The sequence below is a fragment of the Pongo pygmaeus genome, chromosome 7, assembly GCF_028885625.2.
Source record: "Pongo pygmaeus isolate AG05252 chromosome 7, NHGRI_mPonPyg2-v2.0_pri, whole genome shotgun sequence".
NCBI classification, from domain to species: Eukaryota; Metazoa; Chordata; class Mammalia; order Primates; family Hominidae; genus Pongo; species Pongo pygmaeus.
Window position 1 is genome coordinate 108527206 of NC_072380.2, and position 20847 is coordinate 108548052.

Below are 20847 nucleotides of genomic sequence, written 5' to 3' on the forward strand. Positions count from 1 at the left end.
TATGAAGAAAAAGTGTAATGCACTAAATGACAGATTTTTAAAATCATCAGTTTGTTTTCAGACATTCAGTCCCATACTGGAACAAACTACCTCTGACAATAATTCCGTGAGAAAAGGATTTTTCTAAATCGATCCATATAAACCAGGCTGAGTTATTAAGGAGAAAAATGCATTTAATAATATAGCATTCGATTGCATATCATCCAGGAAAGGTGTACTGTAAAAAATGTTTTGATTATTCATTGACCTCTGGTAACTTTAGTGTTGTAAATACTTGTATTATATGAGGTAGACAGTTTAAAAAAAACTCTCCATTAGACAGACTTAAAATTTTGTAATAATATTTAAGAAAATGATAACATTATGAAAAAATGAAATATCTGATTAATGCTTAACTTTGTACAACTCGAATATAAACTTTAAAAATATTAGAAATTATAACATTTGAGTGCATATAACGTTTTGTACATTAGGATGAATTGCATGCTGTCCATTTCCTCTTTGCACTTTCAGTCACCTTAAATAAACAAATATATACAGCCTTAACAGAACAACAGTGCATCCAAAGCAAATGTGCATTTTAAATTATTTCTCCTGGCCAAGTCTTTTTTTCACTTAGCATTTTTATATTAGCATTTCTTATCATCCCCACCCTTTCTTTGACAGTTTGTCGTTCTCTGAACCAAACAAGCAACAGGTTTAGATTGGAAGAGAGCAAAATCACTTAGGAAAAACTAAAACTTTTTTTAAGGGCTGGTACAAATTCCATTGATTAAACAATTTTATAGTCAAAGATGAGGAGGAAGCTAACTCTTCAAAGGGCCTGCTCATGGGCAATGTTTGAAAACAATACGGGTGCAGGCTGGGGGCAAGTTCATGTTTTTGACTATCTGGGAGTGGGTATTTCAATTTCACTGTGCTCTCTCCAGCTTCCTCCCAGAAGACGAATTCCACCCGTCTCTTTCCTCACTGCCTGTTCCCCATCTCCCACCCCAAGCTCAATGTAACACTTGGCTCTTTTCACAGTTTCTCATTACTAAGTTTTAAAAACATTGCCTAACTGATAATTACAATCTGAAACAATTCTTTTGGGGGAGCCCTGGGCTATTGCTGGCTGGTAATCTTTCAGGAATGTCAAAGAGAGGGGAGAGAACTTAGATTTTAAAGAAACTTCAGAGACAGGGACTTGTGTCCCCTTTCATCCCTCCCTTCCCCACTCCTGGCTCCTGGCCTGTCCCTTGATCCCCATCCTCCCTGAGGTCCACCATCTTCCCTCCTGATGGGACTCCTTCTACTTCTTGGTTCCTATTCCCTCCTTTGTAGCTCTTATGTTAATTGTTTTGTTCCCCACTCCTGCCCATTTTTTCGAACTGGAAAGTCACCTTCCCCTTAGAAGGGCATGTCTGAATTTTGGCAAATTCTGTTGAAAGAAATCAATTAGAATCAGAAAGGGCGTTTGGGTGGGCTACCTCCAGCCTGGACTAATGCACCTCCGTGTCAGCCCCGTCTCAGAGAAAACCAGAGGCAGGCCTTGTGGTTTCTCATTATCCTTCAAGGGGTTCCATTTGGACTAATTCTTGTCATTCCATCCATACCAGCTCCCCTTGCCCCCACCAGAAAAAGCAACAATGAAGGCAGAGACCTGGGCCCTCAGGAGTGAGATGAAGGTTGCCAGTTCTCGGTACCGAAAGAGGCCAGGGCAGAGCTGGTAAACTCACAGGGTACACAAATGGGTGAAACGGGCACCCGTGGGCCCACCTCTCTCAAAGCTCTTCTATAGGCAGGACCATTCCTGACTTAACTATTCCTTTTGCCAATTTCCCTATCTAACACTTCCTGTGTGGGAGAGCACAAGACATGGGCTATGACATGGCCAGAGACCCCACCTTCTTCACACATGTAAAAACCAACCAAATCAAGATGCGGTCAACGGTGATTCTTCCTCCCACATTGTTTCCCTTTTAAAACTGTTATTTTTTCCATCCATGGAGCAGTTGAGAAACGGGTATGCATCTCCCCTCCCCTCCCCCTTCTATCAAAGCCTGTAAGACACATAAGGAAATCCAAAGCCACAGTAATAGAGAGAGAGAGAAAAAAAAAAACAGAACAAAAGAAATCCTCCTTGGCTTGTTTTTCCAGGGTGGCCAGGCAAGGTGTGAAAATCCATATCTCCCTCTGGGCTGGCAGGTAGAAGTTACTGGGAAGGCTGCGCTCCCTCCTTTCCCATCGGCTCTCACGTCCAGGCTGTTCCCTCACCCTCAGCCTCCCCCAGCGCCAGCTTCCTCCTCCGCCTCTCTGCAGCCAGGCCTCCCCTGCAAGGCGGACCTCGGCCCGCCTTGGTTCCGGGCCAAGGCGGCGGGAAAGGCACCGCTACCTGCAGCCGCACGACTCCACCACCATGTCCTCGTACTGCTTGTAGACCACATTATTGCCCGCGTCGATGTATAGAATGCTGATGGGAGTCAATTTGGTGGGCACGCAGCAGCTGGGCGGGGTGGAGCCGGGGTCCATGGAGTTCATCAGCGTCTGGATGATGGCGTGGTTGGTGGGCTCCAGGTGCGAGCGCAGCGGGAAGTCGCATACACCCTCGCAGTGATAGGCCTCGTACTCCAGGGGCGCGATAATCCAGTCGTCCCAGCCCAGCTCCTTGAAGTTCACGTGCAGGGGCTTCTTGCTGCAGCGTAGCCTGGACTTCTTGCCGTGCCGCTTGCCATGGCGACTGGCGAAGGCCGTGCGCCGCCGCCGGCGGCCTGGCGAGGGCACCCAAGGCCCGGCGTCCGGGGCGCCCGACAGCGGCGGCCACGACCCCTCCGCGCCCGTGCCCAGGTCTGCAGCCTCGGCCGAGCCCAGCTGCTCGCGCATCTCTGCGAACAGGTTCTTGCGCTGGGATCTGGTGAATACCACGAGCAGGGCCCGCTCCTGGGGAGGCCGCACCCTCCGGCCGAAGCCCAGACTCCGCAGGTCCGGGGGCGGCGGTTGCTGGGGTCCCCGCGCGCGCGTCTCGGCCTCCCCGGCGTCCGGCTCGCCCCATGCGGCCCGCAGCTCCAAGCACAGCTGCTTCCAGGGCTGGCGGCGCAGGCCCTGCCACACGTCGAAGACTTCCCAGCCGGCCGGCGGCGCCCCCTGCGGGTCCAGGGTCCGCGCGTCCAGCAGCAGGGACGAAAGGCAAGGGAAGAGCTGCACGTGGAGCGGCCCGGCTGGTGGCCCCCAGGGCGCTGAGGGCGCCTGGCGAAAGAGCCGCAGCTCCGCGCCCACCAGCTCTTCTTTGTCTGAGAGCATGGACACATCAAACAAATACTTCTGTCTCCGGAGAGGAGTGTGCGAGAGATCGTCTGCGAGATAAAAAATAATTACAGTCAGTTTCACTTAAGGGGGAGATCAGCCCGGTGCTCTTCGGCCGCCCCGGGAGGAAAAGGGCGGGGAGTGGGGGCAGGTCGGCCGGGCAGTCCAGCTTGCCCGGCCCGGGGCCTGACCACCCCGGCTCCCCATCTGGCTGGTGCAGGGCGCGGGGAAGGGGGCGCGCCAGGGCAGGCCCCCTCCTCCGCGTCAGCTCCGGACTGTCAGGGCGGAAGTCGGTGGCTGCTGGCGAGGCGGCGGCGGCCTACCGGGTTTTCTCCCCAAAAGGCTTCGTAACCACTAATGTGCCCTTTGTGGTCTCGAGCCTGGGCCGCGCTTCCCCCAGACCTCCTCCAGGCTGGGCTGGCTCGTTCTCGTTCACGTCTCAAATGTCACCTCCTCCAAGTAGCCATCCCTGACCACCCTGACCTAAAGTAGCCTCTCCAGGTCCCTATCACAGGACTGGCTTGATTATCTTCCCAGTACTTAGGATTATCTACAATTACCTTGTTTATTTTTATCTCCTTAGTAGTCTGCCTTTCCCAGCAACACTCTGTCCACCTCCACCAACCCACAGGAGCTAGGCCGATGTCATTGTCCACCTTGCTCCCCTCAGTGCCTAGGGCGGTTCTTGACCTGGAGCACACGCCGGTCAGGTAAGTGGGAAACTTCTACGACAGCGAATCTTAATCTGGCCCACTAAAATGTCCTGGAGAACTGAAAAACTGCCAGGGCCAGGGCTTGCTTGATTCAGCCTATTGAATCACTGTCTAAGGACAGGACTGGGCATGGGGCTTTTGTTTATTGTTTGCTTTTTTTTTTTTTTTTAACTCCAAGATGATTTAAAGGTGCAGTTCTAGTTTAGACTCACTAGTCTGGGGTAACATTGCTGCCCATCAGGCGGTTTTGGTGGGTCCAATACAGTGCAGGGAGAATGAAAAGCTGGTGAGAGATTTATTTATTTATTCACCAATCATTAAACAACAAACAAAAGAGCAATGAAATTTCAGAAGTATTGGGGGCAGGGGGTGACAAATGAACAAACACACACACCTTGCATCTGTCCATTGAGAACATCCTGCAGTCAATGAGAAAAATATATACCTGGAAGGCAGAAAACCTCAGCCAGGGACAATTAGATACACACACACACACACACACACACACACACACACACACAGAGAGAGAGAGAGAGACTTTCCCATCTCTCCTCCCACTCCCAATCTAAAATTCTCTTGCTTTGCAACTATTCCTGAAGATAAAAGATTTGGTCATAAGTGAGAAAAAGAAATTTAGGACAGGTGAGGTAGGGGAGTGTAACAGGCTTTTAAAATCCAAGGCAAATTCTTCAGAACCAAGGCAAAACTGGACTTCTTTTTTGACACATTTGTGCACGAAGCCAACTCCACTTCAATGTGCAAGGCGGAAAGCTAACCAGATTTTCCTGGGCTGCCTTCCCATAAAATATTTACAACCCAGCAAATACAAAAATCCCCAAAGCCCCCAGCCTTCCCCAGAAGCTAGTAAAGTTTGGGTCGATTTCAATAGTAAAAGTGTCGCTGGGCCCAGCATCCAACCCTCTCTACCAGTCCAGATGTAGCCCGGGGGGCACTGGCTCTGGAGCCTCAGCCACACCCAGTTTGTACTCGGGGCTGACCGTAGCACTGGCTGGTTCACTCTTACACACATGCCCCAACCTGAGATGGGGTGTGGGAAGGGTTAGAGAGGTGAAAAGGGAAAAGCTGCTGCAGGCAGTTGATTTATGGAAGCCAAGACCTTCAAACAGACCAGGGTCACATTAAAATCAGGGGGAATTCAGCACACTTTCTTCTCCTTCAAAGAAATCTGTGTCTGACAATGCTCAGCCTCCACCCAGATCTCTGGACCTACTGCCTCTCTCCCCAAACTAGGGATGAGATGAGAGCAACAAATCTAAGGCACTTGCTGCACTAGCTAAATGTTGTTAGGAATAACATATTTCTAATCTATATCCACCTGCACAGAACAGTTCTGAAAGGTAATTACTTGTATATTCCCATTTTACAGATGAGAAAACCAAGGATTGGAGAAATTAAGGTATTGCCAAGTCAGACAGCTAGAAAGTGGTGAAGCTAAGAGCCATACTTATGTCTATTTAATTCAGAGTTCGAGCATTTAGCCCCTAAGCCCCACTGCCTCTCCACTGTAGTCCAGGTACTAGAGTCTAAAAGTAACCAGAAGTGGCCAGTGTATAAGAAAAGGGGAAAAGAGTCCAAATTATTTGCAGGGCTTGCTAGGAATAAAATCTAAGCTCCCTTAGGAAATCATTTCCATCTTTGCTTACACAACTCTTGAGATGGTTTGCCACTAGCTGGAGTGCATTAGGCAGGTGTAAAGAATTATGATTTATTTCTCTCTCATGCAATATGGGGGAAATCAGCCTGCTTTTGTTTTTACTCTTTTAAAAGAAGTGTGTGGGCTAATAAATGATTAATTTGCACAGCTGAGTTAAAACTGAGGCAAGCATCTGTAGAGAAAGATCTCTTACTGATTCTGCAGCCTTAGGATTTCTGATGATCTTTCCAGCAAGACCAGCCCACCCCTACCCTTTCCAGGTTTCAGTGCAAGAATGCAAATGGGACGTCAGCTTCTTTTCTCTTTCCACCCTAGCTCCATCACCTACTTCAAGGGGCCTCACCTGTGAGCATGTCGGCATCCCAGCTCACAGCTTAAAGCTGTGCACAGTTTCACAGGTGCACACATCAGTGGTGTGATCTACCTTTGGGGGAACTGAATGGATAAAGAGGCTGTCCAGACCCCGCAAGTGAGCTCAGGGATATTTGGGCAAGAATTCTATGGCCCAGGTATCTAGAGCTTGGTCTGGAATAGTGACTCTCAAAGCCACTAAATCTGCAGTGGTCTTTAAATCTGCATCATCAGCATCACATAGGCACTTGCTAGAAATGCAGATTCTCTCTGGCTCTAGAGGCTTGTGGTAGGGTCTAGAATTTGTATTTCTAGTAAGCTCCCAGATGATGCTGATTCTGCTGGTCCAAGGAAATACTCTAAGAACCACTGATCTAACTGGGGGTTGTCCTCTAGGTTCTTTGAATTCACCACTGCGTAGGGAGGAGCACCAAACAAGGTGCTGCAAAGCACAGGGCTCAGGGCAGCATCTAAGGCGGTACTCACCAGGACCAAGTCAATTCTACCTCTCCCAGCCCATTCGTGGCCCCCAAAGCCACCCCCATTTTTTTATCCTTTCAGCCACAAGTTCTCTTGGTTCTGGGTCTCCAGAACCTCTGACCCCTAAACAGAAGGTCCAAGAAGGTGGCTCCTCTGTGCAGCGAGCTCCCCTGCAGACCACATTCCCTACCTGTCTAAACCTGCATCACAGAAATAGCTCAGAGGAGGCATCCAACCTGGGGAGTGAATACAACACCATGCACTGTTACCCTGAAGACACTTTGCCTGCTGCCTGCTGACCTGGCATCACAGAGCCTGGCTCAGCTGCCTTGAGCCATCTGTGGGCAAAAAGCCAGCCCTTCATACTCCCTTCCACAAGCCTCCTCTCCCATTAAATCTTGTATAAATGAAGACTGATGTCATCAAATGATCCTCTCTCCCACCCCTTTGACTAAAAAAAACATGCACTTGTCACTTCAAAATCTGTGGAACTTTCCCACATCCTGGAAGTGAATCCTATGCTTTGGGCCCTTAAATTGAAATTGACCAGAAATACATGGTGGGAGTTTTTTATTTCCCTTTTACTTTGCATCAACTTGGTTTGTTACAGCTTATTCACACTTCTGTTAACAGTGTTTGCTGAATATTAGACATATAAACATTTCCAGTTACAATTGCTGGATTTGGCCTTATCTTCGTTCCCTGGCAGCTGCGTAGAGACAGGAGGGGGAAGAGAGAAAAATAAGAAGGAAGGAACAAACCGTGTCATGTTTGAAGATACTCCTTCATAATGGTCAACGAGTTGGTAAAAGACTGAAAGCGCCTCAAACATAGTTTTCTGGTTTAGAATTTAGGAAAAATTTAAAAGAGGGGAGAAGTTGGTCAAAGGGTACAAATTTTCAGTTAGGGTGAATATAAGGTAAAAAATAAAATTTTAATTAAAAAAAAGAAACCAAGAGAAGGAATGGTACCTATTTGCAAGGTAATTACCATTGCACCCATTTTAAATGAGAAAACTGGCCTAGAAAGGAAAAGGGCATCTGTCCACGGTCACAGTACGTGGCTGGAGAAAGTTGGAGTGGCAAACTCCAGAGTGGAAAGGAAAAGATGCCCGCAACGCCAAAGGCCAGACCCCGGGGAACCTGAGCCCCAGGAGGGCGGCATGAGTGAGGGACACGTAGCTGCAGGACTCTGTGCGCTTGCCCACTCCAGCCTGCCCACTCCAGGCCCAGAGCCTTCTGCTGGGGGCTACTTCCTTGGGCTAGCCTGTAGAGGGTTTCCAAAAACCAGAAACTTCCTTTGGTTGGAGGTGGGAAGGGCCCGGCATTGCATTTTCCCAAGACATCTCTGAGATATATACTCAGCTTGAGGTCCCTTTTGAAAGTCCTAGTTGAATTTTGTCACTCGCCTGGCTGTGCACCCACGGCTCCAACTCCCCGGACTTGCAGGATTCTTGGTACGGCTGACTTTGGGCTCCACGAGATTCCTCCGCGCGCACCTGGCTCACATCTCTGAGTACGCAGTGACCCTGGATAGCTACTGGCCAGGCGTCCCGCCACGCCTCCCAGCCACGTTCTCCGGTGGCACAGGCCCCGCGACTAGGCCACTGTCCAGAAAGTCGAGAAGATAGTGGACTTTCCCATCCCCAACCCCCAGGCAGGGAGAATCACCCATCTTTGAGAGAGAAACTTTAGGCGCCTTTCCCTTACCCCCTCATTTTAGAGCCAGCAGCAGCATTGAGCGCTTGTAGGGCACCACCTTTGTGCTAGGCACGTGCTCAGAGCTTTGATGGCCTCTCTCACTGAATCTTCACAGCGAATGTCTAAGGTCAGGCCTACTGTGATACTCACTTATAGATGAAGAAACTGAAGCTCTAAGAGGTATCTTGCCCATTGTCTTGAAACTAGCAAGGGACAGGTGTTGAACGTCCTAATTCCAAGTGCCCTGACCCCAGTCCTGCAGCGCAAGGGACAGGTGTTGAAGGTCCTAATTCCAAGTGCTCTGACCCCAGTCCTGCAGCCATGCCGCTCTACCAGGGTCCTGTTTGGGCAGGGAGCCAGGAAATAGGACATACCTTCATTATTAATGTAATCAAGGTGGGCTGGGTTCCCCCAGGATTTTTTTTCTTTTCTTTTCTTTACTACAAAGAAGACCTCCAAGCTCAAAATTGATGACTGGGCTTGGAGTCATTTTTCTCAACTAGGTCTCTCACCTTCAGCACTGCACTGAGGGGGCAAAGTCCATCAGGTCGGAAAATAGAGCCAGGTGTACTGGGTGATTAAAAATGAGCCACCATACCCTCCTCCTGGAGTGTGAAGGGCTTTAAGGGGAATCTATGTGCCAACTATGTACCCTCTTCCTGAAATACAGGATCTCCTGGGCCTCCTCCTGAGGAGATACTCATCCTGAGCTGGGCCTCTGTTGAGATCTGAGCTTTGCAAGCTGCTGACGCATTGCTAGCATTCTTACTGAGATGTAAGTTCGGGAAGCAGTCCATAAAATTCACCCTTTCCAGGGTGCTTTTTCTTGACCCCAATACTCATGCCTGACCCCCCAGCATAATAATCATAAAAGCAAACACTGATGTGGCACTAAATCTGTGCTGGGCATGATCTAAATTCTTAACTTGTAGTAACTCATTTAATCCTCAAAACCACTTCTGAGACAGCCATCATTCTAAACTAAAAGAGACAGCTTGAGTAACTGGCTCAAGATACTAAGTAGTAGAGTGGGCAGTCTGGCTCCAGTATCTGTGCCACCACCCTAGACATCCCAGCCCTGATCTCTGTGCCTTGTAGAAACCCTGAGAAACTCTTCCATGCTGCCCATGCCTGGAGGGAGGGCATCAATCCCTGGCCGGCAAGAGTCACTCACTTCAGCAGAACTACAGCAGTCATTCCTTCAGTAGAAGAAATGTCGATGATTGGACTTGTGAAAGAGAATTTAGGAGGAAACTTAACAGGGCCACAGAGGGGTACAAATGAGATAAGGTGTGAGAGAAAGACTTCTGAACGCAAATGTCAGTCACTACTGACAATGTGGAATGAGCATAGGAATTTAAAGTCTAAGAGACATAAATTTGAGTCCTGATCTGTGACTTAGTGGCTGGGTGACCTTGGTTAGACTGGGTCACATAATCTCTCCCAGCCTCATATGCCTCAGCTGTAAAATGAGAGAACCACCTGTACCTTGCAGGATCATTGTAAAGGTCAGAGTCAAAGTACTCAGGGATGTGCATGGTACGTAGAAACGTCGAATGAATGCAGCCAATATTTCTGTGACTACTTACATCTTCTAGGGGAAGGTGCACCTGTCCTCCTCTTGACTTCCTTTGAAATCCAGTTCTCTGGACTTCAGTCCTTGTGGTCCAGTTCTCTCCACAAGATTCCAGAAGTGAGTGGAGGAAAGGTGCTAGGAAGCATGGGAAAGATGAAGACACTTCCAGTTCCTGCTTATCTGAAGTCAAGTGAAAGTCAAGGCTCATGGAAGCTGCAGCCTCACCTCATCATCCCGATTCTTCTCAGTCCTGTGAGGCCCTGTCACCACTGCTGTCCCTCCCACAGTGCCAGGTGAACAGACGGCCTCCACCCCAGCCACATCAAGGATCCAGCCCTCCTTGCAGGTTTCCTCTTCTGCAGGAGTCAAGGCCAGTGACAGCGCTTGTGCTAACCCAAATGACTCCCTGGCTGGCAGTGCAGCCCTGAGAGGCCTGAGGATTCGTTTCTTTCCCCACTTTGGTGTCCTTTTGTGGGGGCATGATCTGACCACAGGGCCAGTCTGGGGTGGGGATAAGGAGGCAGATGTTACTGATCTTCACTGTGCAAAGGGCCAGACACATATTGATGGGGAGGGCTGCAATGAAGGGCCCCTTGGGCTGCAGCATGAGGCCAGGCCTGTGGTGCTTGTCACTTTCGAAGGTTTCGTCGGCGGGTCTGTCTTCAGTGTGTGTTCCTTCTCATCACACATTCACCAGTCCAGCTTTTCTCATGTCTCTTGGCTTCCCCGGTGCCCTCCCCAGTAGCTTGCCCTGTATTTCTCCTTCCAAAGACCAGAGGGGTCCAAGGCAAGTCTTCCACGAAGTCTTGGAGAGGCTTTTCCACTCTTTCCCTCAGGCCTCCAGACCCAGGCCCTTCTCTTCCTGAGGAGCCTGGGCCTTGTAGACTCCACAAGTTAAGTGGATCTAGTGGCCTGCCTGGATCCCTCCGAGAAATCCCTGTATGGGCACAGCAAGCTGTGGCTCAAGGTGAGGCAAATGCATGAGAGTGGAGAGAAAGAAAAGAAAGGGGATCCTCGAATCCCACCCAACTGAAAACAGCTTCGCACCCCTCACCTCGGGGCCTCAGCACCGCCTTTAGTGGCCTTAGCTCTAACCCCAGGGTGCCTGTTTCTGACAAGCAGTGCTGGCTGGGGAGGAGCCCTCTCCCGTGAGTGCTGCCCACCGCATCAGGAGCTCCAAGGCGCTTTAGGGAAACTCCTTTTGTCTCTAGAGGATGAAACAGATTCATTTACAAAGCAGTTTTCCTGAACTTAGTTAATGACCCTGATGGCCGCATGCTCTCTTGAGGGGCCAGAGAGGCAAAGTGAGATCAAGGACACTTCACTGTGCTTCTGTTTTCAACGGGGTCCCATTCTGGGCTCCCGACCACAGCGGCTCAAATCTTAATTTGACATCACTGCAGATGAAACCCAAACTGAAGCTCTCGTACTGTTCCCGCGCTGAGTTCTCCCTCCCCATTTCACTGCGGCGCGCACGCGGCCTGCCCTTCCCCTGGGGCCCGGACCTGGGGGGTTGGCTAGGGGCGGCCTTCCCTGCACTGTCGACCGGTAAGTCACTCGGGAGCCCAGGGGAGCAACCAGGTCCTCCAGGAAGGCTAAGGGAGCAGAAAGGGAGGAATCCTCAAGCTGCCATCGGGGCTGGAATATGATCGGGCTGCATGGCTTCAGTTTTGAGATCAAAAATAGAAGGAAGGGTGTTCATTTTATGTGACTTCCGCTCCCTGACCGGTTCTGAGCTTGCAGGTGGGGGCGAGGGTTCAAACTGGCTTGTGGTCGCGGGGAGGATATTGGACTCAGCACCCAGGGGTCCTGCGCAGGAGAAACCACTGTGCTGTGCTCTTTAAGGTGCTGGGCCGGGTGCAGTCTGGGAGGAAGGGAGAGCCGCAATCTCTGTCTGCGGAGTTCATTTAGGTCTGACTTTCGAAACAATTTAGCAAAGTGAGATTCGTGGACCCTAGTCTATTCCCAGTCAATTTCCCTCCACACTGAGCTTCCGAGCGGCAGTGGGCTAGGAAGTGGAGTGGGAGGCTGGACCAATTTGCCTGGAAGCCAGGTTTGCAAAGCAGGCGCACCGATTCCCCTGGGCTCCTACGTTATTAAGGGATGCCCTCGGCACCCCACTAAAGCCAATCCCCCGCGCTGCCCCTGTTCCCGTCCTCTGCCCTTCTCCCCAAGCTAAACCAGCCTGGGCTAGAGGCCCGCCCCTGGCCTCTTTCACGCCCACTCTCGGGTCCCTAAACCGTGCCCCGCCCCCAGGCGCCGGGGCCACTAGCGCCGCCGCGCGCGCTTCCCTAGGAACGTTGTCCAGCGCCGCCCGCCGCCCGCCCCTTCCAAGCTCTTGCAGCCCCTCACCCCAAGTGGACCCAACCCTCAGTCCCCAGCAATGCTAATGGACTGTCTTAGAAGGCAGAGAACTGCAACCCTGGAACCCATTAGTCCAAGGAGGACCTATTTAATTCCTGTAAACAGGAGATACTATTTAACCGACTTTGAGCTTAAAAATAAACAGCCAGGCCTTGGGGTGGGGGATGGAGGGATGTCAAGCAACGGAATGGCACGGTGAATCCACATTCCGGCATTCCACACCTCGAGGGCTCGGCTCGATTCAGTCCCCTGGTCCAAAGAGCGTCGTTTGACCCGGGTTATTCAATACCCGAGGAGTTATCGAACTAATGCCTTTCCTTTTACTTAAAAGCCCCCAGGGATTACTGTTGATTTGCTCTGGGGCCTTTGGTGCACGCAGTAGTCCTAGCAGGAAACAGAAGTTCTCGTTCTGCCCTATTTCTATCATACCATCTTCTTCCCCACCTCTCCATCTCATTCCCTTCTTCCTTCTCCGCCACCGCCCCAGAAAGACGTCACCACTTTCGAGGAGGTGTGTAAGAACCTCAAGAACTCCAGCTAAGAAAAACATGTGGTGTTAGGGCCTCCGATGCAGTGCCCTGTGTTCCCCGCGGGTCCAGGTGACACGCATCCTCTCCGGTTGGAAAGAGGAGCTTTCAAGTCCTGATTCAATTGGGGGGTGGGGAGGGTGGAGAAGAGGGATTCGCCAGGCCTGTCGTGATCTGTGGTCTGAGTGACTTTTTTCTTTTAATGCGCAGAAACCACAAGGATGTTTGAGCACGTTTTTAGATCCCCTCCCCCATCGGCAACTCCACCGCGCAAACTCCCAGAGGCCCGAGAGCCTCCCGCATTGAGGAAAACGCTATGTCCGTCTCAGATTAGCCTCCTTTGCCAAGGAAACTCGCCAAGAATCCCTGAGCAACCTGCGCTCTCGCTGTAGAGCATACTAGGTGGTCTTTCTTTCTTTCTTTTTAGAATCTTCTTGCTTTTCCCTGTAAGACAGACCTTAAGGCCTTAAGGATTGGAACTACAATAACTGATGTTTAACAGCAAGTCAGTGGCTAAGAGTTTGGTCTGCGGCCTTAAACATGCCTTAGTTATTCGAACCAGAAGAGCAAAACAAACTTCTAATTTAAGGCTTCTTTCCCTTACCCCTGGGCTTTTTGCAGGACCTTCCAGTTCACCTGGCTGGAGGAGGACCCTGAACCTGGACAGTGGCGCAAACCCCGTGCCCGCGCTCATGCAGGCGCACCCTCATACGCACACACTTGAACGCTTAGCAAGCCTTTTCCAAGGCTGTTCCCTCTTTCCGGGGAAATAAAGCCTAGATTGGAACCTTCTGCCCAGCTTCCTCATTTGGCCGTCTGGTCTGCATTACTGTTTTTATAAGGGACTCAAACAAATCGAATACAAGGTCACCAAATAATTAACAGTTGTGAATTCCCTCCGTCCCCATTAAAATACTTCCCTGCTTATATTTCATTTTCGGTTTGCCAACGACAACAGGGTACCGGCAAAAGCACTGCTGAGTTGATTACACCACTCTGCGGCCCAGGTCCACCCAGAAACCCGCTGTTTTGCATAACATGAGGTACCAGATGAACTTCAATCGCGAGGGAACTATGCAACTCTCTGAGTGCCCTCCCCGCAGCCGGGCTATTCCCAGAATGGTCCTGCTCTGCCCTTTGATAATCACGACCCAGAAGGTGAACGGAGAAGCCAACAAACAATCAGTGGCAAACTGTCCTGAGAGTTATTTCTAGGGCATCAAGTTCTTCAAGGATGTTCCCATCTCGTTTTGGTTTTTATCTGTTCCTTACTGCCTCCTTTTTGAGAATATTATTACAACAAGAAAAAAGTAAAGGGTATTCTTATTTCAAAGCCATCTGGAAACCTAACTCACAGCAATAGTCTTAGACTCATTTCGATTCTCTCATTCTTGAGAGTTGTTTTTTCTCCTTGTTGGAATTATGTGGCACTTTTCCCTACATAAACTGAAAGTCTGAATCAGTCAGTCTCTCTCTCTCTCTCTCTCTCTCTCTCTCTCTCTCTCTCTCTCTCTCTCTGTCTCTTCTCCTCCCTCCCCTCTATCTCTCAGCCCTCCTGAATTCATAGAACTACTTGTCTGGCTGTCCCAGGCCCCAGGGCTGGGGGTCCAGGGCCCCAGTACTAGTAGCCTTTTAATGAGTTATTTCATGAGCAAATTTTAATTTCACCATGTCCAACCTTGTCCATTGTCATCCCATGATGGCACCGAAACACATAGCCACACACCTGCTCACCTTTATGGATCCAACATCATTTTTAAAGCACAATATAAGAGCATTTTTAAAAATCAGGGATAATATGGTTTGTGCCTCTGCTAAAATAAGAACAAGAGGAAGCAAAGCACACCAAAATTCAGACCCTCACATCTAGTTTCACTCACACTCCTAACTGGGTCTTAAGTGACTGCAGACAAATATTAGACTGGGGGAAACTCTTTCCATTTTTTGACTTCTGCTTCTTGTTACCATCCATTAGAAACCACTTCACCACTTAAACTATCTATACAGTGCTCTAGTTAAACATGCAGCGTCTCGAATCTTATATGAGCCCCACCTCTCACTAGCTGTGTGACCTTGAGCAACTTGCTTAACTCCTCTGTCTTCTTTATTTCACCTGTAAAATGTGGTGATGATAGCGTTTTCCTAGGAAGTGGTTGTGATAACTAAGCAAGATAATTCATGTAACAAATTTTAGTGCAATACTTGGTACACAGTAAATTTTCAATAAATCGTGGTTACTATTATTACTCCTAGGTGTCTGGAGAGCATACTGAAAGAAGGGACCTGTTTTAGGTTTGTTTGTGTTTTTTTCCCAATAAGTTCTCCTCCTGGAGGATAGGGAGAAGTGGCCTGGGATGGGGTAGTACAGAACTTGCTTTCTTTGTAAACCTAAAGCGTCCTTCATTCACTTTGGGCAGAGTTTATGCCTGCTCTCCCACTCTCAAACATAGGCTTCAGGTGTAACTTTGGGGTTTCCGGGGTAAGGAAGGCTTTTTACAGATACTGTACATGAGCAAGTCGCCCATGCCTCCTGGACTGGCTTCGGGGCTCCTTTCCTTTTCTTCGCTCCTCCCCTTGGGGGACCCCCGGCTCCACCGAGCCAGGCCAGCCCCACTCGACGGCGATTTAAACATCCCTTAGGCAAGGCGCCAAGTTAGCGCTGCTGGCCCAGCTCTAGGCGGGCCGCTGCTCTTTCCTCCTCGCCAGGCCGTCCACGCGTTGGGGGAGGGGACCTTAGGGGGTTTGGCGCGGTTAAGAGCCCCACGTGAGAGGGGCGGAAGTCCTTGCCAGGAGCCGGGGATGCGCGGCTGGCGGGTCCCTTCCATCACGGGAGACGAGACACCGTTTGATGTGTTATGACATGAACCCTCAATTAGATCGCTGAGTTGAAACACTCCAATCAGGGGCCCGATGCTAAGCAAGCCCCGGAAGGTCCAGCCTGAGGTCACCGCCGGTGACACATCAAATCAAAATCAGTGAGAGGGAAAGTGAGGCTTTCCCTTTATCAAGCTGGGGCTGCAGCCAGCAACGCACCCCCTCCTCTGCGCACCCCTCCCGCCCGCGGCTCCGCACTCCTTCACCCCCGCGCGGCGTGCGACAAGCCGCACCGCCTTCCCAGTCAACGAACTGCCTTTCTTCGCATTTTCTGAGAACCCGGAGACGCGGAGGAGACCGCGCCTTTGAAGCTGCTGTCCGGGTGGTCATACAGCGTCTCCTCCCGCTGTGGACCGCTCGCATCCCTAGCCCTCCACCGCATTCCGGGGTTGTAGCGGTACTTGTGGATCTCGGTCCTGCTAGTCTGGAGGCCTTGGCTCGGGAACAGAGGCCTCCCCAGACTGGGTGCACATGCAGTCCCTCCTCTATCTCCAGGATCGGGAGCTCACAGCGCAGTGGCGGGGATGGGGGTGGGGAGGCTACAGGGCAAACCAGGGTAAAGTGATTTCGCGTCTACGCCGGATTTGGGGCCCCCAAGACTTTTCCCCAACCCTTGTCTGAATGCCGCAGGCTTCCGGAGACACCTCCGAACAGCCCGCAGGGTCTTTTGGTCCTGTGCCAAACTCACAGGGCGCAGCGAACCAGTTAGGGTGCCCACTTGGGGGAGGGGCAGAGATTCTTGCCACTTCATTCCCGGGCAAAGAAAATCCGCGCCCAACCGCCGGCCAGCCTAGGCCTCTGGGACTTCTTCTCTTGAGGAAGGGCCTCTTGAGCAGTCTTCTCTGAGCTTCCTTAGCCTCTTTCCGCAATTGTAGTAGAGAAAGTGCACGATTAACAGAGGACTTGGAGGGACAGAAACAACTGTAACAAGGCTTGCGTCCTGCGGAGGGTTGGCGAGCTGCACGGGCAGCACGGAGGACAGGGACTCAGTTGCACTACTACGAAGAAGCCACGTGTCTTTGCAAAGGTGACTTTAGTAGCCCTAAAATCATCATAAAATACCCGGCGTTAATTTGCCCTCTGGACCTTTCAGCAGCTCATGAACCTCGCTGACCTCGGGCTGCAGCGGCGAACCCGGCGTGGGCAGGACCCTCGAGCAAGGAACGCGACTATGAGTGAGAGGCGGGGACTGGAACCGGGGAAGAGCTCGGGGCTGGGGGCGGGGGGAGGGGGCCGTTAGCCTGCTCTAAAAAGCTTAAGAGATGTGCGAGCACCCAGGGTAGCAGTGGCTGAAGCAGCTTCCGAACCCCAAACCCCAGCGCTGCAAGGTTTCCGGGAAACCCCACTTAACTGGGAGCAGGTCAAAGTTATGGAGCTAAGTCTAGGGAGGATGGAGGAGTGGATATCTGCCTAAATCGCTTTTATCCCCTCATTTTCTTCCTTCCTTCTCTTTCCTCTTCCTTTCCTTTTTCTCCCTTCCTTTCCTGTCTCCTTCCACATTATTGTCTCTCTCCTTTAGGAGCTGAGTTTCCGATGCCTGTGGATCCTTCCCTGATTTCTGGGACCAGAGGTGGTGCGAGGTTTTCTTGAGGGCACTGGCTACGCTGCAGATCAACGCCGGTGGCAAGAAGGGGCCGCAAGGGTTTCCGCAGACACCCACACATGCAGGCGTTCCCACAGAGGGTACCAGGGATTTCCCCGACCCCCACCAGCTCCCAGGAATAGCGCAGAGAGAGGAACATCGCCTGGCTGAGAAAGGTGGATGGGCATACCCATGTACCTTTGTGTATTAAGTACCCACAGCCTCCGAACTTAACCGTCCCTGTCCCGGCCCGCCCAACTGCTGCCGCCGCATCTGCAGAAACCACTCGTGTTGAGGCCTCGGAGCAGCCGGGAGCACCACGCAGGAGCAAAAAAGCCGCAGGGCGCAGGGCTCCAGTCCGGCTGACCATCCCCGCACCCAGCGCAGGGACCAACGGAAAACCCGCGCGGCGTCAGGACCAGGGGGCTGCCCGACGCCGCTCGCGGACTAGTTCCTCAGACTGTGGGACTCCCTAGTGCCGGCTTTGCCCAGGGCTTTCCAAGGCTCTCTCATGCCCTAGATCTGCCCCAGCAGCTCAGGCCTTGGACTGCGAACCCAGTATCCCGAGACACCGATTCCATCAGTCCCCATCCCGGCCCCTCTCCAGCCGGGTTCATCCGCCTGCTGCCTCCCGTCCTCCACGTTTCCCCCACCAGCCACCAGACAAGCGGCAACCACGCTGCCTTCTGCAAAAGAGGAAGAAGGAAAGAAGGGAGAGAGAAAGGGGGAAAAGGAAGGGAGGTTTAGAGACTGGAATAGAATCTGCAGCCGCATTCAGAAACTTACTCGGGCTTGAGAAAAACAATTTAAGAAAAGTAAACGGGAAGTGTCCAGAGCGGGAAGGGAATTCACAAATGCAGCCGCCGGCGGGAACAGCGCCCTGGCTGCGGAGCTCCAGCGGGAGGGGAGTCGAGCGTCTTCTTTGCCACTTACCTAGTCCCCTGTCTACAAAGCTGGTGATCGTATTAGCCGACTTGGAAGACTGGAAAAAGCTGGCATTGATGCCCAGCTTCTCAGCGATGGAGTAAGTCCTGTAGATTGACAGCATGTACTCGTGGGGCACCACGCGCGGACCCCTGCCTGGCGGCTCCTGCGCCCGGGGCTGCTGAGCCCGGGGTTCGTCCTGAGGCCGCGGCTGTGGTTCCTGGCCCTCCCGGCCCGCGTCACTCTCGCGCGGCGCCCGCTGCATCTTGCCTTCCTTGCGGCTCCGCATGCCCTTGGTGGAGCCCAGCTCGGCGGACGACGAGGAAGATGAGATGGAAGCCTGCTGGAAACCAGGCAAATCCCACAGAAAACTGATGAGGAAGACGGCCGAGAGCAGGACCCTGGGAGTATCCATGGCAGGCAAGTGGCTGCGCCTCCCCAAGAGGCGGTGGCGGCGGCGCAGGGCGCGCGGGGCACGGAGCGGCTGGACAGCGGCCGGGGCCCGGCTCCTCGGGCGGACTCGGAGTGCGAGGAGCCGGGTCCCAGCCACACAAACCCCGGCCCCGCCACGCCCCCTCCCGCCCCTCGCCGGGAGGGGAGGAATGGGGAGGGAGGGCAGAGGAGGGGTGGGGAGGGTGGGAGGAGAGCCGGGTGGTGCGGGCCGGAGGTGTGGGGGAGAGGGGCCGCGGTGCACCGGTGTGGCAGGAAGACGCAGCGCCCCCGCGGGACGCGCGCGGGGTTGCCAGGCGGTGCGCGCGGCGCGGGCCGCAAGCGCTGAACTGGGGAAGGCGGGCGCGGCCGGTCCGTGGCCTGGGAGCAAAGGCTGGCCCGCCGCGCCAGGGTCCCCCTCGAACTCCCGGAGGTGTGGTCCCTCCGCAGCGCGGCTCCGGCTCTCGGTCCTCGCCAGCCGCCTCCACTTTCCTGGGAGCGAGCGGCCCCGGAGGAGGGAAGCGGCGGCGGCGCCCCAGAGAGACGGCTTGGAGCAGGCGCCTCTGCTGCAGGCTGCGCGCTGCCTCGGGGCGGTGGTACCTTCCCTCCTCGGCCCCAACCGCCAGGCCTGCCGTTTGCGCCCCTCAGGGGCCAGCCCGGAGCCAGAGAAGCCTCGCCGTGGGCCAGGCGCAGGGCCCAGCTCGGAACAGCCCCATTTTCTCGGTGGGGTATCGCTCTCCACAAAGACAGGCGTCTATTCCCGACCCTCGAGGTCAGGCAAAGGCCACGAGTCTTTAGAGTTTGGATCGATGCTAAAAGCTGCTGCGCTCCCCTGCAGGCCCCAGTCTCTCCTCTCGCAGTCCCCAACCTCTTCTGACGCAGACTTTAGCTGCTCCACTTCTTCGTCTGCTCCCGGGATCCTCTCCGTCTCGCGGCCTGTCCCCCGCCTCCACTGCATCCCCATTTTCCCTCTCTTCTTTCCCTCCCGCCTGCAGGACTTCCTCCTTCCCCAAGTTCCTTCTGCATTCCAATCCCTCTTTCCCCAGCCTGCTTTTCTTCTCACACTGCCCTCCCATCTCACACTGCCTTCCCACCCTCTCTTTTCCCGGCCTCCCCCCTCGCCTTCCAGTGGACCCCTCCCTTTGCAGCTCTACCCCAATCTGTTTCTCTTCAGCCCAGCCTCGCCCCATCACGAGTTTCCTTTATCTGTCCCCAGATTCCCCGTGCCTGTCTTCCCCGCCCACTGCCTCGCTCATTCCTGGGCCTGCACGCTGAAAGGCGAGGCGGCCTAGCGCTGCTTCTGTCTGCCACAGTGCTCTGCCCTGGACTGCTATGGGCAGAAGAGTTTCCCTCAGTACTGATTGGGTGCTCAGGCACCAACCATAAAGTACCCTCCTTTAATCGTGCCAACAGCTTTGTGAGGTTGGCGTTGACTATTTTCACTTTCACGGATGGAAAAAAAAAGACTCAAGGGAGATAAGTGACTTTTCCAAGGCCACTCTGCCAAGAGGTTATGCAGCAAGGGACAGTACCCAGGCTCCCACCCCAAGCCCAAGATTCTTCCCACTATAGCGTAGACAGCATTCCTGGCCCAACTTCTCTATTTGAGTTCTGGCTTTTTTCTTCTCTTTATGGTTTCACTTGATCTCAGGTGGCTTCTTTCTCCGCCATGCTACTTTCTGTGTGTGTTCCCAGTCTCTCTAATCTCCTCCCTCTCTCTTTCTAACCCCTTCTTCCTTTTGCTTTTTCATCACCTCTTCTGTCCTGCAGGGACCACTCACATGACAGCCTTAAGGGGGAGGGAGTTTTGCTGCACTGCTCCCCTCATCCTTTAACTTCCTTGAGGTCTGGGATATGCCCTCCACCCTGGACACTGGCCTCCTCCAGGTAATGGCAAGCACCCACAGAGAACTTGTGTGTCAGTCATGGTTTGAAGCCCTTCACCAATATTATTTTACTTAATCTTCACAGCAATCCTGAAATAAGTGCTGTATTATTCCTATTTTACAGATAGGGAAACTGAGGCCCAGGGTCACACTACTCCAGAGTCTGGGCTCTTAACCACTGGGCTATTGAGCTTCGCTGCTCTCCCCTTGGTCTCCATGGATGCCCCTTCTGGCCCTATCCCAATTCTACTTATGTCCCCTAGTTTTGGTTTCATGGTTGTCAAGTTCTGAGACCTTATACTTGAAGGTGCTTTTACTATAACATTTTCTTCCTTCCTCTCTGTGCTTTAAAATGGCTTATTAATATTTACAATAAAATAAAATAAAAGGAGATAAACTGAAAGAAAAATTATTTCTCAGATTTTTGCCACTACAACAAATCCAAATGTTTTTACCTTTTGGGTTCCCTTCCACTCCTTCTTTA

General features: G+C 52.3%; 1 protein-coding gene across 1 annotated transcript; it reads right to left on the reverse strand.

The window, feature by feature from the left end:
- Positions 1-251: 251 nt before the first annotated feature.
- Positions 252-19221, reverse strand: GDF6 (growth differentiation factor 6). Its single transcript, XM_054498775.2, has 2 exons — positions 18058-19221; positions 252-3332 (listed from the first exon to the last, which is right to left on the reverse strand). Exons 1-2 carry the CDS (start codon positions 18461-18463, stop codon positions 2371-2373), a joined length of 1368 nt encoding a protein of 455 aa, XP_054354750.1. The 5' UTR covers positions 18464-19221; the 3' UTR covers positions 252-2370.
- Between the last annotated feature and the right edge of the window lie 1626 nt (positions 19222-20847).

What these genes read in the sequence shown, in the direction of transcription:
- GDF6 (XM_054498775.2), bottom strand. Translation starts at nt 18,463, where the DNA reads ATGGATACTCCCAGGGTCCTGCTCTCGGCCGTCTTCCTCATCAGTTTT. An exon ending in CTTTGTAGACAGGGGACTAG is followed by an intron (nt 3,333 to 18,057) that starts GTAAGTGGCAAA and finishes TTTATCTCGCAG; the next exon opens with ACGATCTCTCGCACACTCCT.